The sequence below is a fragment of the Thunnus thynnus genome, chromosome 18 (assembly GCF_963924715.1).
Source record: "Thunnus thynnus chromosome 18, fThuThy2.1, whole genome shotgun sequence".
Taxonomy (NCBI): Eukaryota; Metazoa; Chordata; class Actinopteri; order Scombriformes; family Scombridae; genus Thunnus; species Thunnus thynnus.
This window is the reverse complement of record NC_089534.1, coordinates 14,553,073-14,572,284: the sequence shown is the minus strand read 5'-3', so window position 1 is coordinate 14,572,284 and position 19,212 is coordinate 14,553,073. Positions and strand designations below refer to the sequence as shown.

The 19,212-nt window shown below is 40.7% G+C and overlaps 1 protein-coding gene across 1 annotated transcript; it reads left to right on the top strand.

Annotated features, from left to right (window-relative positions):
• Positions 1 to 14,289: 14,289 nt before the first annotated feature.
• lratd1 (LRAT domain containing 1) lies at positions 14,290 to 16,652 on the top strand. The gene is made up of 2 exons (XM_067573005.1): positions 14,290 to 14,488; positions 14,952 to 16,652. Exon 2 carries the CDS (start codon positions 14,989 to 14,991, stop codon positions 15,775 to 15,777), a length of 789 nt encoding a protein of 262 aa, XP_067429106.1. The 5' UTR covers positions 14,290 to 14,488; positions 14,952 to 14,988; the 3' UTR covers positions 15,778 to 16,652.
• The last annotated feature ends 2,560 nt before the right edge of the window (positions 16,653 to 19,212 follow it).

Here is a 19,212-nt window from a genome sequence, read left to right as displayed (position 1 = left end):
AAAATTCTCTTTTTATGAGAATCAAGCTGTAGCAACTGACTAGGCCAGAGGCATACAACTACAGCATAGTATAAAAAGGATTGAAGTTTGGAGGAATGTGTTATCAGTTGGCTTGCTAGCGGCTAGCATCAGTCATGACCAGTCTTATCATTAACACCTTTACTTCTCTGCAAAAGTGGTGCACTCTGCATTTTCTAATGAGAACAGTCTTCAGCACAGCTGCCGCAAAAGCTTCGCCCAAGGGGAACTTGATGTCCTTGTGCAAGAGGTGCAGAATCGGCACAAGTAAATACGTGGCAACTAAATTAACTTGGGGGGAGATAACACTTTTGCTCACCCTGGTGCGGTGGTCTAAGGAGAACTGCGGCATTGGGTGGGAAATTCCTCTGTAATATAACATGAAAAGGAACACAGTGGCATAGCTGTGAGACTGAGACAACCACAAGCCATAAAAACTAAAACTTGTTTTGTTTAATTATATCACATATTGTATATCAAATTGACGGACATGTCATCCACAAGAAGATTTTGAATGCTATTTTAATAAAGTCAGTGCATGTGCACATTTCTTGGTATCAATATCAGATTCTCACAACACGATTATCGTGGCCAAAAGAATTCACATTAATGATATTATTGAACTATCTATAGAAAATTTGAAAAAAAAATGCTATCAGTCAAATCATCTGTAACTTTGTTTATTGTGTGTTTTGCCTCTTTTCTGGCAAATTAATATCAAAATACAAGTGTAGGGAGGTGGAGAGAGAGTTGGTAACCATAACTGTACAAAGAAGTTTGAACACACTGAAGTATAAGGTTTTTATGTCCACCTGAATATTTTTTTGCATGCAGATGCCTGCCGATGACCTATAGCTGTGACTTATCAGCTGGAAAACACAATGGGACCACAGCATGGAGCCTTACCGAGTCCAAGTTCAAATTTAATAACAATACCACAGAAAATGATTATTTTACACATGTTCCAAGGGTATGTCTAGACTTCTTCCAAAAAAGGCGATTTAGAGACACCAAATAACCCCTGCTTCAGAGTAACTGAAGCATAAACACATTGTAGTGCTTTGTTCCCCTGTTGAAACTAAACTTTCTGCATATAAAAGAGTCAAAAAAAGTTCCATGGTGGAAAAGCAGTTCATATAAAAAGTGAATCACAGCAAACTATTTATATCTACATAATTTCCATGTGTGGCCTTATAAAAAGCAATAAAGGAGCATATGGTCATTTTCGGAACGTCATTGGCTATTTGAAGCACCAGTCATCGGCAGAATATGTTCCTCTTGGTCTTTACATGAAAGAAGAGGAGCAGGCACCTCCTTTCAACGCTGACTCTTGTTGGCTATTGTAGGCTGTGGACAAGTCATGGAAGCTTCTATGGATCAAGTGAGGTGTCTGTCAGAAGATCAGATTGCAACCGCCATTTTGATACCAAGATGTGGCAAATGTTTACATTATAGTTTTACATTTGTTTCTCTTTATACATCCATGGTTTACATGCTAATACGTCGTAATAAGAGAATACGTTGGAAGATTAGGACATCTGCGGGCTAATTTGAAATGATGCGACAGTCGTTAGTGGATATTTATTGATGTAATAATGTGCTATTGACTAAATATTTTACTGGATTGGATCGACTAGACCTTTGTCAATGTTACAAGACTATTTTTGTCGGCTTCATAGTTGAGTAGCGTGAATTTTGTAATTGTTTGTTTGTTGGTGGTCTGACAGAGTCGTTGATTGTACCTGCTGTTGTGATTATATCTTGAAATGGTTTGCATCAATCGAATCACAAGAATCTTAGCTTTCCAAAAATGTGTCACATGAGAATCCACGTAAAGACAGGAGTTGTGTACATAGCATAGTTGTGTACTCAACAGTGTTAAGGGGCTTTAAGAGGCGCTGGAATATTTACACAATATTATCATATGTGTGTTATTAACATAATATCAATATTTCATTTTTTAAATATCACGGTTATTGTCAATACTGGTATATCGGGACACCCCCTAGTACATATATTATAATAGTATAAACTACAGGCTTATGCTGTAAACCATGGTCTGAGCAGGTGAGCAGTGCAAAGCACACAAATGCTTGACATCATTATTGTACTGTGGTGCCTGATAATAACTGACACACCCCCAACTGTGTCCGTGCTAACAGCCAAATTCAGGGCGAGTCAATAAAAAACACTGGTGTCGAGGTGAGAGTACTGCTTGTTTGTGCCTGCAGCTCAAACACAACTCGACTAAAATCCTGACCGTGTGCCATCAAAGAAAGAGAGCCCCTAATACCATCCATCTTTTAACAATTAAAGCCCAGTTTGTAATTTAAATTCATGAATGTTAATTCCTCTGTTACTCTTGGAAAGACTTGCTGACTCAAACCTTTGCCCCTTTAGAGCCATTAATACACTTAGATGCAACTTTCTGTGGAATTTTAGTTAATGATAATCTTTCAGAGCTTTTTCATATGAACAGTAATATCCTGAGTGATGCATACTGTATGTGTGGTATTGGTTAAATTTACACAGAGGCACTGTTAGTTCAAAACTGTTTCTATTTTAATGTCACAGTACAGTATAAACATTTATTTGCCCTGTTCTGTGTTTGTTCTTTCTGCTGCTGTGCAAATTTTATTTTTCTAGCAGTGGGTGAGATTTAACCATTGTTGAAAGAAGATGTAGGAAAAACTGAGTGGAGAATTAAAGCTGTCAACTAGCAGAGAAATATCAAATGCACGTGGAATGTCACGGTGAAATGTGCAGTGGTCAGGAATAAATCTTGACATTATGTGTTCAAACTTACTTACTGTTCTCAACTAAGGACACCATAACAGTAACAAGTTGACTGCCTTGTTCTTTTTGGTATGAAATCAAACTGAATCATGTTGCATCAGATATGATTTAAAAAAAAATATCAAGACATTTTCCTGTCCTTAATTGTTGCCAAAGATAGTGTTGCATGAGCAAGATGGAAAGATTGACATATCCAGACCTGAGGCTGAAAACTGATTCACCGACCACATTATCATAATTTGAATTCTTGCACTCTTTCAGACCATTTCACTCCAATGTGACCTCTCTCACTTCTGTCCACAGGTCTTCACATGACACCTCAGGCGTAATAAACACGGTAGAAATAGGAAAGAGGAGAATGTGAACATAGATAGAGGAAAACAATATGTTGGATTTGAGCATTATGTCATGAATCTCTGAAGCTCTGTCAATACTTTTTGCTATGCCAGAAATTCAGTCAACACTTTAAATCAAATAATTTCATTGACAGAGATAACAGAAATAGAGAAAAAAACATAGTTAATGTGTGCTAATGTGCTGAGAAAATAGGATGATGAATGTGCTTTGGTTCAAACAGCGGAGGGGGATAATCACAGTTAAGGCCACTGATCTACACGCGTTAATCATTTTAACCTTTATTTATCTGGGTGAGGTTTGCTTACACACACTGACATGTGAGACCTGCCAGCTGGGAGCTGAAATCTCAGTCAGCCACTAAATAGTTAGCTGGTCTACTGAGGCATTTGATGCTGTGCTCATCGGCACTTTGGCACAACATCTTCGGTGCTCACCTTCCCTGATTTACCCAGATTTTTGAAAAAGGGATTTGGGGTTTTCTTATGGTCACACGCCTGCTTTTTAAATATGAGTGGATAGGATAATGTGTTGATGAGTGATATTTTGCATGATTGAGTTTTCAAGAATAATGAATGCATCTAGTCCCATATTTTCCAAATTTCACAACAGTTGCATCAAGACCATGCATACTGGGCCAGTGTATCCAAGGTTGTACAAGTATAACATTTATGTCTAGTGAGTATAACATACGTCCATAGAAAGAACAATTAGTCCCACCAATCGATACAGTGAGGTCAGAGTCAAGACCTCAAAAAAATGAGAAAGTTGTGTTTTGATGTCTGTGATCATATTTCACTGCCTGCAATGTGCAGAGAAAAAAAGCAGTCGTATAACAGTTGCGTCCAAGACAGTGACCTCTGTCTGACCTCTTTGACACTGATCCCTCTCTCTCATACTCACACACACACACACCGACACACATGGTCTGGTGGTGTTGCTGATGTTGGCACATTTGCGCTCCGGGACAAGAGTTGCTTCATTGGCACTGATTACCGCTTTATCCTTCCCCTGCAAACACCAGCCAACATCGTCCTGCATACCAATGGACTACACCAACCAGGGAGACATAAAGGGAAAGAGGAAAAGGGGGAAAAGAAATGAATATAAGAATAAGAGATGGAAGGAAAAAATGAAAGAAAGAAGAAATTATGAATCAGTCAATCAACCAATCAAACTTTATTTACATAGCACCTTTTTAACAAATCAAATGCAATTCAAAGTGCTTCACAAGTTCACAAAACGTGTCAGAACTATAGACAAGATTTCCAATGTTTCTTAATATTAACCCCTTCTGTCTGTTATAGATCCACCGGAGGTCCCTGGCTGCCTCCCTGGATGTGAGCTGTGCTGTCACAGCTGCCCTCTATCAGCCATCACCAGCCCTGCTCTATCAGCTTGTTAGTCTGTGGGAGTATACTGTATATAGAGCCTTCATTTGAGCACTCAGGTGCTTTAGCATAAATGGTCAGCCAGAGTTTCCTTTAACTGGGCTCACTTTCTGTTACAAGTTTGATTTTTGTTGTAAGCCTCCAGTAAATACTTGAATCTGCGTGAGTCTCCTGTCTGCTTTTATAATTAATTAAAAAGCAAAAGAATTAATTGCATAAGACAACAATAAAAGACGGGTAGTTAATATAAATGAAATGAAAGATAATATAAGCAATAAAAATGACAATAAAAAAATTAAAATTATGAAATACTACAAAGAATGAATAGATTATAATAAAACAGCAAACTGTTAATAAAATACAATAGAATAGAATAAATGATAAAGATAATAAATAAAAGAGGTATATAATAATAAAACTATAAAATTATAAAACACTACATAAATCCAGACTAAACTGATGGGTTTTTTAGTTTATGTTTAGAAATATCAATATTTTCAGCTCCTCTCAGATCCTCCTGAAGGCTGCTCCAGCGGCGCAGAGCGTAATGGCTGAAAGCAGCATCACCAAAGGTTTTTGTTCTGCTTTGTGGAACAGCTAAAAGAGAAGAACCAAAGGAGCTGAGGGGCCTTCCTGGTTCATAAACCATAAGCGTTTCTGAGAGGTAGCCTGACACAAGGCCATGTAGTGCCTTATAAACTAATGAAAGAATTTCAAAATCAATACAAAAACTAACAGGTAACCAGTGCAACGACTTTAAAATAGGCATAATGTGTGCACTCCTGCTGTTCTTAGTCAGCACTCATGTAGCAGAATTCTGGATTAATTGTAGCTGATTTACTGTATTCTTCGTTAGACCAGAAAGGAGAGCGTTACAATAGTCTAATGTGCTAGTTATAAAAGTGTGCATCAGTCTCTCTGCGTTGCTCAGAGAGAGAAATGGCTTCATTTTGGAGATGTTCTTCAAATGATAAATGCCTTTTTCGTGACACCCCACACATATGCCTTGAAATTCACTTAAAAATCACTCCAAGATTTCTTGCTTCTTGGCTTGGGTTGAGTCCTAGTTTGGAGGCCAGTTTCTCTATCTGAGCCTTTGAACCAGGCATGTGCATAGATAGACCTCAAAGGGGGCTTGAGCACCTGCCCATTTGGCCTACTGGAGAGATAAAGTGCCCCACCACTGGGGTGTTTTTTAAATAAATAAATACATTCTTGTTAATCCTGCTACATTCAGTGTGACACAACAGTATACTCAGTACCTCATCTTGTTTTTGAGTGTAGCTAACAGAGAACATGTTGCTCAAAGTTGTTTAAGTTAGTTATAAAGTTGTGAAAAATGTATGCATCTTTATCCCCCACAAGCTACAAGATGACAACAATGATAGACTTAAGAAATACGTTTTCCTGCCCTCTGTAACAAGTAGCCAATGAAGTGCATTCAGTGTTAATTAAATTAATCTGAGTTTCACGTCACGTCACGTCCACCTCACGTCAAATTGATTTGCAAGTTAACTATAGTCAGCAATGATGTTGTCATTGTGTTTGGTGTTAATGTCAGACATTTAAGTAATGCCTGATGTACAATTATATATAAAGTAAGAATACATATTTCCTTTCTTTGTATTTTATGTTGAGTGTTAACTGTTTACTAAATGTCATTATATATTTAGGCAAATAATGAAGTTCAAGCACTTTTTTCAGTATTTTTGGAGGGAGGGAAGGGATGACAGAATGTTAACTGTTAAAATCTTTTATAAAGCAGTGCCTAATACATTTTATCTAAAGTTTATGTTTTTAGAAACGTGGCTTAAATCATGTCTTCCAAGCCTCAGTATTTCAATATGACATAAAGTATATTAAACTGATTTTTTGGCACATGGTAATAGTATCTTAGCCATACAATATCAGCATCTTCTTATTGCCCGTTATTACAGAAGCAATTATGCCCTCTATGGGGAGGTGGTAAGAGAGGATATGGAGGCGAGAGAGGCAGCCATGCAGCCAGAGGAAGTGCATCTTTGTCAGCAGTATTAAGCTGAGCTTCTGCAAATGAGGATGTCAGTCAGAAGGCTACTGTAGGTAAGAGTTGGGCTGGTTAATATGAGGAGAATTTACTGAAATATACTTAATTTTATTGCATGTATCACTAATTAACTGTCATGTAGCAGTGTTTGAACCAACCTCAGTCATGGATTTGTTTTAAATACATACATTTTAATATCCTTTTAGCAGTGTATCAAAGGCAGTTATTCACCTTTCAATCGCCTTTTATGAATTTGGGCCCCTGCCCCTCTAACATCCTCTGCACATCCCTGCTTTGAACCAATGATCAGTACTTGAGTTTTATCCTGCTTGAGCTGTAAAAAATTCTGATATCCAGGCCTTTATATCTCAAACACAATTAAAAAGTGAGTTGATCAGACTGGTGTCATCAGGAGACACGGCCACGTAGAGCTGAGTGTCATCAGCATAGCTGTGGAAAGAGATGCTGTGCCTCCTGATGTCTCTGCCAAACCAGTTAAAAACAATTCCAGGCAATTCCAACATGCTCACTTTATCTAAAAAAATCTGGAGGTCCACATTATCAAAGGCAGCACTAAGGTCAAGTAACACCAGAACTGAAGGCCTGTTGCTGTTAAGATTTGTTCTGATATCAATCACTACTTTTAGCAGGGCTGTCCTTGTGTTGTGATGTGTCCTAAAACCTGATTGAAACATTTATAATTTAGTGTTTGAGTCTAAAAAGGTGCTGATTAAAACCCAGCAATTTTAGACTGATCTCAACAGTCTAAAATTGCTGGGTATATCCAGGTTCCCTCTTTAAGAGGTTTTACTAAAGCAGTTTTAAAATCAGTGGAGATGACACCAAGCTGTAGGGCGTGATTTACTATGGCAAGGATGTCTTCAGATGCAGAATTAAAAATAGTTTTAAAAAGGGAGGTAGGAATTGGGTCAAGGGAACATGTCGAGGGTTTCAGTTCTGTTACCTTTTTCCCGAGAGTTTCAGCACCAACCAGGTCAAAACGTTCCAACTTGACATCACCCTGTAATACAGAATATAAAGTAGGTAAAAATTCAGCGTGCTTATTATGCTGGCAGATACCCGATCTAATGTTGATTATCTGAAGTAAGTAGAGCTGGAAAAAAATTATATCATAGGATAATTTTTGTCATATTTGTTGATATTGATATATCACAATATTAATGTGAACTCCTGTCAGTATAAATCATTTGAGTGCTAGAGAAATGTGTGTGGTCAAGGAACTCATATCTTCTATTGAGCTAATTATTGTCACCTGCTTGACTTATTTTCTATTGTATTTTGCATGTGTGATGTCTTTGTGTCTTTTCTGTTATTTTTCCCCCCTTTAGTTCTTTTTTATATACCTCACAAAACTGGTTTTTAGTAAGTAAAGCACTGCCACACACAAATATATTTTTACTTTGTTTATTCACAAATGTGTCCTCTCTTTACATTTAAAGTAATCTTGACTGTTGAACTGTTGCATTCCTTCCAGGCACTCAACTGTATCTGTTTTTTTACACAACAGCAAAAGCATACATGCTTGTTTAGCTGAATAAACCCACCCACCTGTACATTTCTGAGGCAGTCTGCATTCAAAGTGAGACTATGTAGCTAAAAGAAAAAATACAATCTTCCTCTTAAAATTAAAGCTGAATTCATGAGCAATGAAAACTCACTTTTACTGCTACAACCTTACTTTTTCTAGTAAGACCAGTAGCTTATGGTGGCCAGTGTTAGCTAATGCCTGTAAACTTCAGCTTTAGCTATACAGGACAGCACAGAGTCAGTTCGCTGACTTGATGACTCCTCTTTAACTGCTACGCCATGTTGAAGCATTTACCATTATCTCGTAATTGTCGGTTGTAACCACAGTGGCCACTGCCCATCAAAGATTACATAATCTCACTTTAAAGGATTGTAATATGATTTGGTAGAAACAACTTTGTGTGTGGAATTGGTTAAGTGTGCGTCATAAAGAAATGTCCCCTCCAGCACTTCCAAGTTTCTTATTTTCATATTGTAAAACTGTTTTGAGATCAGTAGGCTATGTACTGTATATATCATTTCTTATTGACCAGCCCTAGAATCAGGCATTGAAGGCATTTAGGAAATGAAAAGAAGGAGCAAAAAATTTAACGATTAAAGGTTACACTTGGGGCAGTTAATAAACCATATTTGGTGAGCAGAATCTTACCTGATTTATGTTGCTGCACTGCCCATTGAGCCACAACCTTCTGTCAACTCAGCATATTGGACCTTCACACTATGATTTTGTTAACTACATAGGATCACACTGAGCAATAATTCTGCTCTCTCAGTTCAGTGCAGAAAGATAGAATTCAGCATGTACACACACACACACAGGTCTGTGAAAGGTACAGGGCTTTTCAGAGAGAGAACGACTGTAGCAGCAATAAGTTGGAGATGGAGAAGAGTTAAATCTGCAGAAGTTAACATTCACGGCCACATCGATGGGCTTCAGATGTGTCAGACGAGGGCCTCCTGAATGAGTCACAGTCCACAGTCTGAGGAGAGCTGATAAGACCTGACAGAAGACCTGCTTTTCAATGGGAGACAGATGGAGTTGGAACAAAACACATGACACACACACATATACAAAAACCTGGCCACACACACACACACACACATTAGATAGAAATATGGTGTCTGACGAATCAAGAGGGTTTTGGTGAAAATATTATTGTAAAAATATGGGAGGATACTGTCCAATACAGTTTGAAACACTGAAATATTTAAAAATACAATATTGGTTTACTCGGAATGTTTCAGAAGAGAATAAGATTAATGTAAAAATACTCAGCTTTAAATAATACAAAAGTCTAGAAAAACACTGTAAAACAAAAACTAATGTGATGACCAAACCTCAAATTCAGACTTATTGACAATAAAATACAAATATTTTCATCACTTTTTTTGGATGGACATTGTTTCATGAGGACAAAACCAGCACAACACATGAAGATGTTGTGTATCACAATGGGAGGGCCGGCTGTATTCGGAGAAGCATGGAGGGAGACTTTTGGAACTGGTGTTATACAGAAACACTTTGCCAATTCAATCCTTCATATTGGCAAAAGGAATGTTTCGTGACCAAACTATTCCAATTTCCTCCCTTGTTGAATTGCAAGATGTCTTGGGACAGCTTGATACCATATGTGACTGCCTGGATATGAACCAGGGTCTTTAAGCCAGTACTGTTTAGACATCACTGAACATCTCAATAAAAATTATACAGTTCCAAAAAGGCAACTTTAAGCAAGCATGGTCATATTGCTTCTGCATTCTCCAAATCAAGAACTAAACCTTTGCCTTGATAACAACAACAACATCTACCATCTCTAAACATGTCTCTCCTCTTGCTTAGACAAACACCTGTTGCTCTGACATGATGGCAAACATCATCCGTTTCACACGGCTGGGACAGACTAACTGATTTCTAGGAGGATTTTTGCCATTTCTGGTTATTTATGCTGTAATTTGGGCCCATATTCAATTGCTTATATGAAAATCAAAATGACTAGTGCTTACATTAAGAAAAATAAAATAGAAATAGACTTTAGCATATTGCTGTAACAGCAAGATTGCAGTTTATTAACATAACACAACATAGCAGAAAATTAAATAAAATAACAGCATAGGATAGCATAGCATAACATAACATGACATAATACAACGTAACATAACATAACATAACATAGCATAACGTAGCATAACACAGTATAGCATAACGTAGCATAGCATAGCATAACATAGCATAGCATAGCATAACGTAGCATAACATAGCATAGAATAGCATAACGTAGCATAACATAGAATAGCATAACATAGCATAACATGACAGCACTTAATATAGCATAAAATAAAATATAACATAACATAACATAACATAACATAACATAACATAACATAACATAAGATGACAGAACTTAATATCACATAACGTGCCCTTGAACAAGCCTCTTACAGCAAAGTGTTCCTGAAAAAGAGGGGAAAAAAACTTGTCAGTGTATCTAGAATACTGTTACTGATCATTTTCATTCATGAGTGCCACTAGAACTGTGCCAGTATACAGTTTTTGTGCTATGATTGCTTATTATACAGTTTAACCAAGCAAAAACCCTGAGCGTCATGGTTCCCTTTTCCCACTAAGATAAAGACCATGTTCAGTTCAAGAAATAACACCCCAGGGGAAAGCCTGCACTGTGATTATAGATATGATGATGATGTTGATGGCTACCATCTGTAGCACATAAACACCTACAATCACAACAAAAGACATGCTGGAGGGTGTCTCATAATTCATAATTGCCTTTATACATTGTTTTTCGAAACAAGTGGCACCTGATTCTTATGTGCATGCCACAAAACAACAACAATTAAATGTTTGGTTAGCGGTACCCTGCTGTGTCAATATACGGATGAATTATTGTAACAACACCTCAATCATGAATAATAAATAATAATTTAATTTTGATATATATCCACCCAGAACAAATAAATAACAACAACATTCATCAACAGCATATTCCAGCTAAATATACATGTGGCACTGGTGCGAATAATTGTCACCCGACATTTACATACGTGTCATTACCATGGCACACAGACTGAGGAGGGAAATGTAGAGTAATTGTTGATGCAGCTGCAACCTTTATAGACACAGGGTCTGGCTTTTCTGCTGCCTGACTCTTCTAATATATCACAAAATTGTTTCTTACACTGGGCAACAGCTCTCAAAAAAACAATGAAAACTTGGTACCCAAGTGAACTAATTTCATTTAAGGTGCCGCATATTCACCCCTACAAATGATACTCAGTTTCCTCTTGGGAGAAGCTTTTTGTGGTGGAGGCTTTTCACCCTATCACCAAATAGTCAGAGTGGGAATACAGAGTGCAGCACTTCTACAGAAAAGGAATACATTGCAGGAGATTTTATGGGTTGTGACTGAAGGTACACCACCTCATTGCTCCATCACAGCGCTTCAGTTGTGCCACACACCTTTGACCACAGGCTTACAAAACATCAGTCACCCCATCCTGTATGCCTTGCAACAGGCCATTGACTCAGGGTTGTGCTGTCCACCATTAATAATAATGCTCAGTTTTTACCTGACACTGCTCTGTAGCCGACCCAGCTCTCTGACCTCCCCTGGAAAGGCACAAGCAGAAAGATTATTTTCCCTGCAGGGATCAATAGAGTATTACAAAAAAAGCTTACAGTGTATTTTCTACTACCTTGGTTTTTATACGCAGAAGAAAAGAAAAGAGTCTTTTAATAATTTGGTGATTTAGGGGATAGAATGCCACAAATATATAAAGTGATATACAGTTTGCAGGTGATATAGGTCTTTAAAATGTTGATATGACAGGTTGCCTTTTTCTGTTTGCTGACATCAGCACTTACAAATATCTAACACACAAAAAACAGCAGACAATCTCTCTTCACTCTACACCCTACTCCAGCAGCACTACACACACACACACACACACACACACACACACACATGCGTAGTGTTGCTACAAATTGGTACACCTTGCGCCTCAAGGGTTTATGACTTGATGTAGTGCCGTTTCTTCTCAAAAGACACACCCTTTATATTGCATGTATATAACCAAAGCTTTCTCAGTTTCACACCCCATAAAACTATGGTCAGCAGCTGAATGTGAATGTGTGCACGGGCACAACAGTACAACAAACATTATGGTGCTGTATGAAATGTCTGCTTGGGTATGTAGAGAAGACAGGGTGAGAGAGCGCTTTCATACCACGTCTAATGAAGTGCATGTGTGTATTTGTTCATGTTTGCACAGACACGTTGATGTTGGACCACATTTGTGCATATATTTGCGGACAGCTGAATGTGTGTGTGTGTGTGTCATTCTGTTTTATCTGCACGGTATGGTGCTGCAGAGTATATGATTTAGTTAGTAATTAGGGAATAGAGACGTATCCAATTATTGGGGTTGTGAAATATCACCCTGTCTCAGTAGTTATTCCAGTACCGTCTGCACCCTGCCTTATTATTACACCAGCTGCATATATGATTAGGTGTGTGCATGTGTAAAAGAAAGAGAGGGAAAGAGACAGAGAAAGAAAAAGAGTGAGAGAACGAGTACAGTATGTGTGTGTCCAGAAAAGGCGGCATCTACAAAAGAAACTCATTTCTGCTCATTGTAGATTATAGGTGGCAGAACCACATGCCTGTAGGAGCTGCAGCCAAAGCCATTGCTGACAGTCCCATGACACCTTGTGTGTGAGGGGTGGTGGGGGTGGGGGCGGTGTTGGGGTGGCAGGGCTATGCCCATGGGATGAAAAAAAATCTTATTTATGACTTATTTCTCTCTCACACCATTTGACTTTAAGTACATGGACACACACAGAAAGGTAAGTACAACTTATACCATCAGATACATTAACCACTGCTCTCACATGGAAGTGTAAATGTATAGGACATGCACACAGCTGCATGGATGACTGTTAATGTTTGTCTTTTGTGTGTGTAGGTGTGTGTGTATGTGTGTGCGTGTGTGTGTGTGTGTGTGTGTGTGTGTGTGTGTGTGTGTGTGTGTGTGTGTGTGTATGTGGGAGAGATTGTAAATCTGCACAATCACATCTCACCTAATGAAAAGCCACCATCCGCTCTGCCTGTCACCGGTGGAAACAAATACCAGGGACTGTCCTATGTCAGTAACTGGAGAGCTGCTATCTCCAACCATCTGGGAGAGAAAAAGAGAGATACTCTGAGGAGCTCTCCGAATGCTGCCAGAATGCCTCCGATGTGGAGGTAGACAGAGAAAACATTGACTCCATATAGTGAGGGGTCTGATATAAGCGGCAAGATGGCTATCTGCTCTGGGCAGGGGTGATGAAAAGAGAGACGTGCCTGCGAAGTGTAGATGACATAAGTGCACTCGCATTTATCTTGCATGCACAATATGGAAGTGTACAATATATTATGCATGCAAAAGTGAGTCACAGGCTGAAATTTGATTGCATTTCATTTCAGTCAGACTTTGTTCTGTGACACAATATCAAATCAAAGAAAAATATTATAGACTTTGTGTTAATCTCCCTGTGGAATCCTTTGTTTTGTTCCTACCTTGCACACAAATACACACCTGCCTCCAGCCACTCCCTTCAGTCTCTACTACACACACATACACACACACACACAATGACAGATATGAGAGAACAAGTGAAGCATGTGGAAGTAATTTACAAGTCACACATGGGAACTGGAGGACAGAGCATATATTAATGTATTCGGGAAGGTGAGGATACATTTGTCATGTCCTGCAGCAACAGTGCGCATATAGTCTGCAGTTTTGGAGCATTTAGAAGCACTAAAATGTTTATAGCACATCAAAGCAATAAAAGACGGAAATTCTCGTCTTGAGATATGCAGGCTGTTAACACTGACGATTGTTGCCTTGAACTTGCCTATATGGACTCCGTTGATCATGTAGAGAATTCCACAGCTCTCTGACAACAAAAACCATGCCACGGTAACAGCTGCCTATCGCCGCCAGCCGCCCTGCCCACACCTGATTGGAGCATCTGATTAACTGGCATTTTCCTCTGATGCTCTCATTGGCTCGGCGGTAATAGACCCGTGACTGCCATCCACTAAAAACAACTGAAGGCGGAGCGCGCCGGCCGAGGCGGAGCTCTCCTTGGTACTTAAATCGAGCTGGTGCTGAAAGAAGTGAAGTACTAGCACGCACGACAGCCGGAGCTCCCGGTGCGCGGTGCGAAGAGTGTGAGACAAGTGAGAAGAAAGAGGAAAAAAGAACAGAAAGAAGGAGAGCAGTGGACCGTGCCGCCCGCTGTTCTAATGGACCATAAGGATATTTAACCATTTGCCCGGGGAGCGCACAGGTATCCTCTTTTTCTCCAGTTCCTTTCATACTTTGCGCCGTGCGTAAAGACACAAGACTGGCCTTTATTTACTCTCTCTGAGCCTGCAAGGCTCAGACTGTTTTTCCTCTTTTCTCTTTCCTTGCTTCTTCTACAGGGAAACGCGGGCTGTTTTTACATTCCACTGGAATTAATGATTGACTAATGGATGTGGAGGGAGCAAGGGGCAGTGGATCATTGATTGTGTTAGTGTACTCTTTCGGCTCAATAACACGAGAGAGCTCTTGCCCCTCCATATAGGGGACTGCTGAGAAGTGTTGAGTGTTTTCTTAGCCTACTCTCTTGTCTATTGACAAAAGGGATTCAAATGCAGCAAAGCATGTGTGCTGCCCTGTGAAAGGTGAATATATTTGCTTAACGGTGTATTTCATGCCACTGACATCTCTCTCTATCTCTGTCTATCTCTCCTGTCTTTCCCTCTCAGACACCGCAGTCCATGCCTCTGCCTTGCCAGGTCATTGATGGGAAATCAACTGGATCGGATCACCCACCTCAACTACAGCGAGCTGCCCACGGGGGATCCGTCCGGGCTGGAGAAGGACGAGCTTCGGGTCGGCGTCGCCTACTTCTTCTCTGACGAAGAGGAGGAGGTGGATGACCGCACTCCGTCCGACTGCGGCTTCACCAAGGACCACAGCCCGGCCGAGGAAGGACCCTTCTCGGTCAGCGAGGTGGAGTACTCGGCGTTCTGCGCACAGGAATGCATCTTCTCCAAGCTCCGGGAGAACGAGGACTTGAATGTGTACTCGGCCAAAACTTTGCTGACTATGTGCAAACCGGGGGACCTGCTGGAGCTGGTGGCCACCGCGCAAGCCCCCCACTGGGCCATCTACGAGCAGGACGACCAGGTCATTCATCTGCACAAGGGCGAGATCCGCAAGGACAGCCTGCTTGAGATCAGTAACGGTCGCCACGGGAGGATAGTCAACAATCGGTACCGGTACCGGCCGCTACCTCCAGACCTGGTGATGCAGAACGCGGTGGGACACCTGGGCCTGAGCAGCGAGGAGATATGCTGGACCAACTCGGAAAGTTTCGCAGCCTGGTGCCGCTTTGGGAAACGGGAGTTCAAAGCCGGGGGAGAGGCGCACTCAGCGGAGCAGCAGTATTTCCTCAAAGTGCATCTGTCCGGCAGCGGGGTGCACACTCTGGTCTTTCGCAGCCTGGAGGACATGATTCGGGAGAGGAGGCGAGTGGACGCCAGTGGAATTCTCAAAGAGCTGTCTTTGGTTAACGGGGGCAAGGAGTGATCAGGGATTCCGTTTGATATCCTCTCCCCCACCCCTCCCCCCCTCTCCCCCCCCCTCTCGCCATCGCGCACGGACGCACATTTTTGCGCACAGACGCGCACACACAAAACGTACTCGCACACACGCACACAAGCACACAGACGCACACATGCAAGGACCTGTTGGTTTTGGACTGTCTGCATGTCACGGATGGACCCCGGGCTGCGTCTGGACCACGGGTGCACTGTGGAATTTCCATCAAATTGCAGAGTGTTGAAAACTGAGAGAGAGCGGCCATAAAAACAGACAACGCCCCTTCAGAATAGAATTCGTGCTGAGTGGGACACACGATTTCTACTAAACCCATTGCCCCGAACAGCGAAATCACCTTTAATACCCACACATAGCGCACAGGCTCGGTTTGGTTTTCTGTTTAATTTCTCGGGATAATGGATTTGGCCCCTTCTCTGCATAGGGCGCCTGCTGCGGCAGACCAGACGGTGAGAGGGAGAGATGGGGGGGCGGGGGGGGTGATGAAAGATAGGATCTGGGATGGCTCTCGAAAAGTCTCCCTTCTATTTTTTTACTGTTAGCTTTAAAACCGGGACTGACATAACATAGATCCAAGCCACTATTTCATAGACCTCTGACAGTCCCAGATGGTTACGCAGTTGCCTAAACAAAGCATTTGGCTTGTTCAAGCTCCCCTTTTGCCATATCAAGAGTATTGTCATTTCACAATGCTGTCATCCTGCTCCACAGCACTGGATGTATGTGTAAATTGTGTTCATATATTGATTTCAATTTGAGTCCCTTATTTTTGTATTTAAGTTTAGTGGATTTAACCCTGATCTCTTTTTTGGTTCAAATAAATGGAGGTTGAAATATTAAAATAATCGCTTGGTCTAGCAGGTGTTGTTTGAGTTTTGCTCACAATAAAAAAGCTTATGCAGTCACACACAACACCTTACACATAAACACATGATTTCTCGCTCACTCTCGCTCTTACTCACATGCACACACAGGGATGTATGAATTATTGATGTTCCAGTGCCTCCTGACCTGCCTCAAGCCAAATAGGCTCCATATATCTCCACAGAATTTGGAGGCAGTAAAATAGTCATCTGCATCAAACCCATAAAGGCTTTATGAAAAATCCATATGGGATCTGGGAGCTACAGTATATAGGCAGCTGTATGGAGTCAATGGGAACATACAGTGCTTTGCCAAAGGCTATATTTCCTCATGTGGCTTTTATCCTGCTAGAATTTAGACATTCACAGGCATGTTGATCTCATGATTGTGTGTTTTTCCTGCTTCACAATAACATCAGTTGGGATTACTTAAGATGTCCTCCATATGTTTATCATGAGGAAACACATTGTGTTGTTGTGACACCTTTATCGTTGTAGTCTGCAGTGGCTTTATCTCTGGATTGATGTTATTGCTCATCTTCTATGAGAGTAAGACAGTGCCCTCCTCTTCTCAGGCTTATGATCCTCTGTAGTATCACTGAAGGTGGGATCAATCAGTCTAAAGACGTCCAACTACCTTCGCTTGTCTCCTTTTCATAGCTTGATGGAGTCTGACAGGACCAAAAAGTAGACTTATGGAGGTTCTGGTTCTGCCATAATGTGTGTCTTTGTTCAGGCTGCCAGCCTGATACACCAATGATTCATTTTTGATTGTACAGATAAGTGAATGACCATGTGCATACTAGTGGACCTGAAGAGGTTCTTTAAGATATTACATTATGACCACAGAGCTCATCTGGTTGAAGCCTAAACTCTAGATACAAAGACTTCAGGCTTGTGTATCTCAGTGTTGACATAAATAACAGAGCCTCAGGTGATTTGGCCAAATCCAACTGGAGGGGAGCGGTAGACAAAGTGTGTGTGTGTGTGTGTGTGTGTGTGTGTGTGTGTGTGTGTGTGTGTGTGTGTGTGTGTGTGTGTGTGTGTGTGTGTGTGTGTGTGTGTGTGTGTGTGTGTGTGCACGTGCGTGTGTATGTGAGCACGAGAGCATGAAGGGAAAAAAAACAGCAAGCAGGGATTTACCATGTGTATGTTTGTCTCTGGTGGTGTTGATTCTTTATGATGCTCAGCTTTGTGTAGGCTGCACCGACAAGTTCAATTAGACACAGGTCCTCTGTCCTTTGTGTGTTTTTGAGTGTGCAGATGTTGCAATCTCACCCCTCAGACAGCTTTCATGTCAAAATACAGACTAATAAGCCTTTCTCTTGTAATCGTATAAATGTGCCTTGAGAAGATTTTCTCCTCAGCTATTGACCCAAATCCTTTATTCTATTGGCTTTGCTCTGAGTATATTGACACATTTCTTCTCTTGTTTCCTCCCTTTCGTCTAATTCTATCCTCTAACCTTCTGTTGGCCAGTATTTCTCTGCTCTTGCTCTGTATTGCTTTATTCTCCTTACCTCTGTTGCTCCAAAGCTAAAAATCACAGTTTTCCAATCCTTTGCTTCCTGCACAGCAAAACCACACTGATACCAAATTCTTTTTTGATACCCACTCCTAATTTAAAAATGGAAATTATGTTGTAGAGGTATTCAAATTGATGTTTTGATCATACTTTAAACACATTTCAATAATCCAAACATGTCATTCTTGCTAAAAAAAAAAAAATCCCTCTGTTCTAGATGGATCAGACAAACATCCCTCTACTGTTGTTTTATCTCTGTGTTTTCTTCTGTTTTACTCGCTGATGACTGTTCGGTCTGTTTAGTACATTCTTAACAGGCTTCATGTTAAATTGAGGTTGCCCCAGGTGGGCGAGCGTGTGTTTGTGTTTGTGTCAGACATCCCCTGAGAGTTTGAAAAATCAGGGTACTGGGGCAGCTGGTGTTAAGAGTTTGTATGTGTGTTTGTGGTCTGTGACTAATAGGCCTCAGTGAACGATTTACTAGTGTGTTTGTGTGTGAGAGAAAGAGACAGCTCTAGGCAGATAATGCACAACACATTGTTAGCTTGAGGAGAGGGTTCTGCCATCTGACATGACATTGTATGCGTGTGAGTGTGTGTGTGTCTGTGTGTGTGTGTGTATGTGCATCAGTTCTGGCTCTATATACCATATGTGTGTGTGTGTATGCGGGTGAAAGTGTGAGACCTAACCACCAAAGCTGTGAGTGTCAGGTTGTTTGTGCAAGCACAGAAGACTCAGCATATAAATATATATTTTACCCATATGCTATGTGAATGTATATTCATGAGGGTCTGTATCTTTGTATCCATCAGTGACAGTGTGAAAGTAAACACTGTTACTAGGGAAACTCCAGCCACTGTCGTACTGTATATCCACCAAGGTCTTTTGTCTGCGTGCATGTATGTGTGACCGCGTGTGTGTAAACCCTCCACAGCTCAAAGCTAGTTGTTAGCCTTAATAGCTACTCATATAAGACAAACATATGACAACAAAATCCCTCTCTCTTTCTCTTTCTCA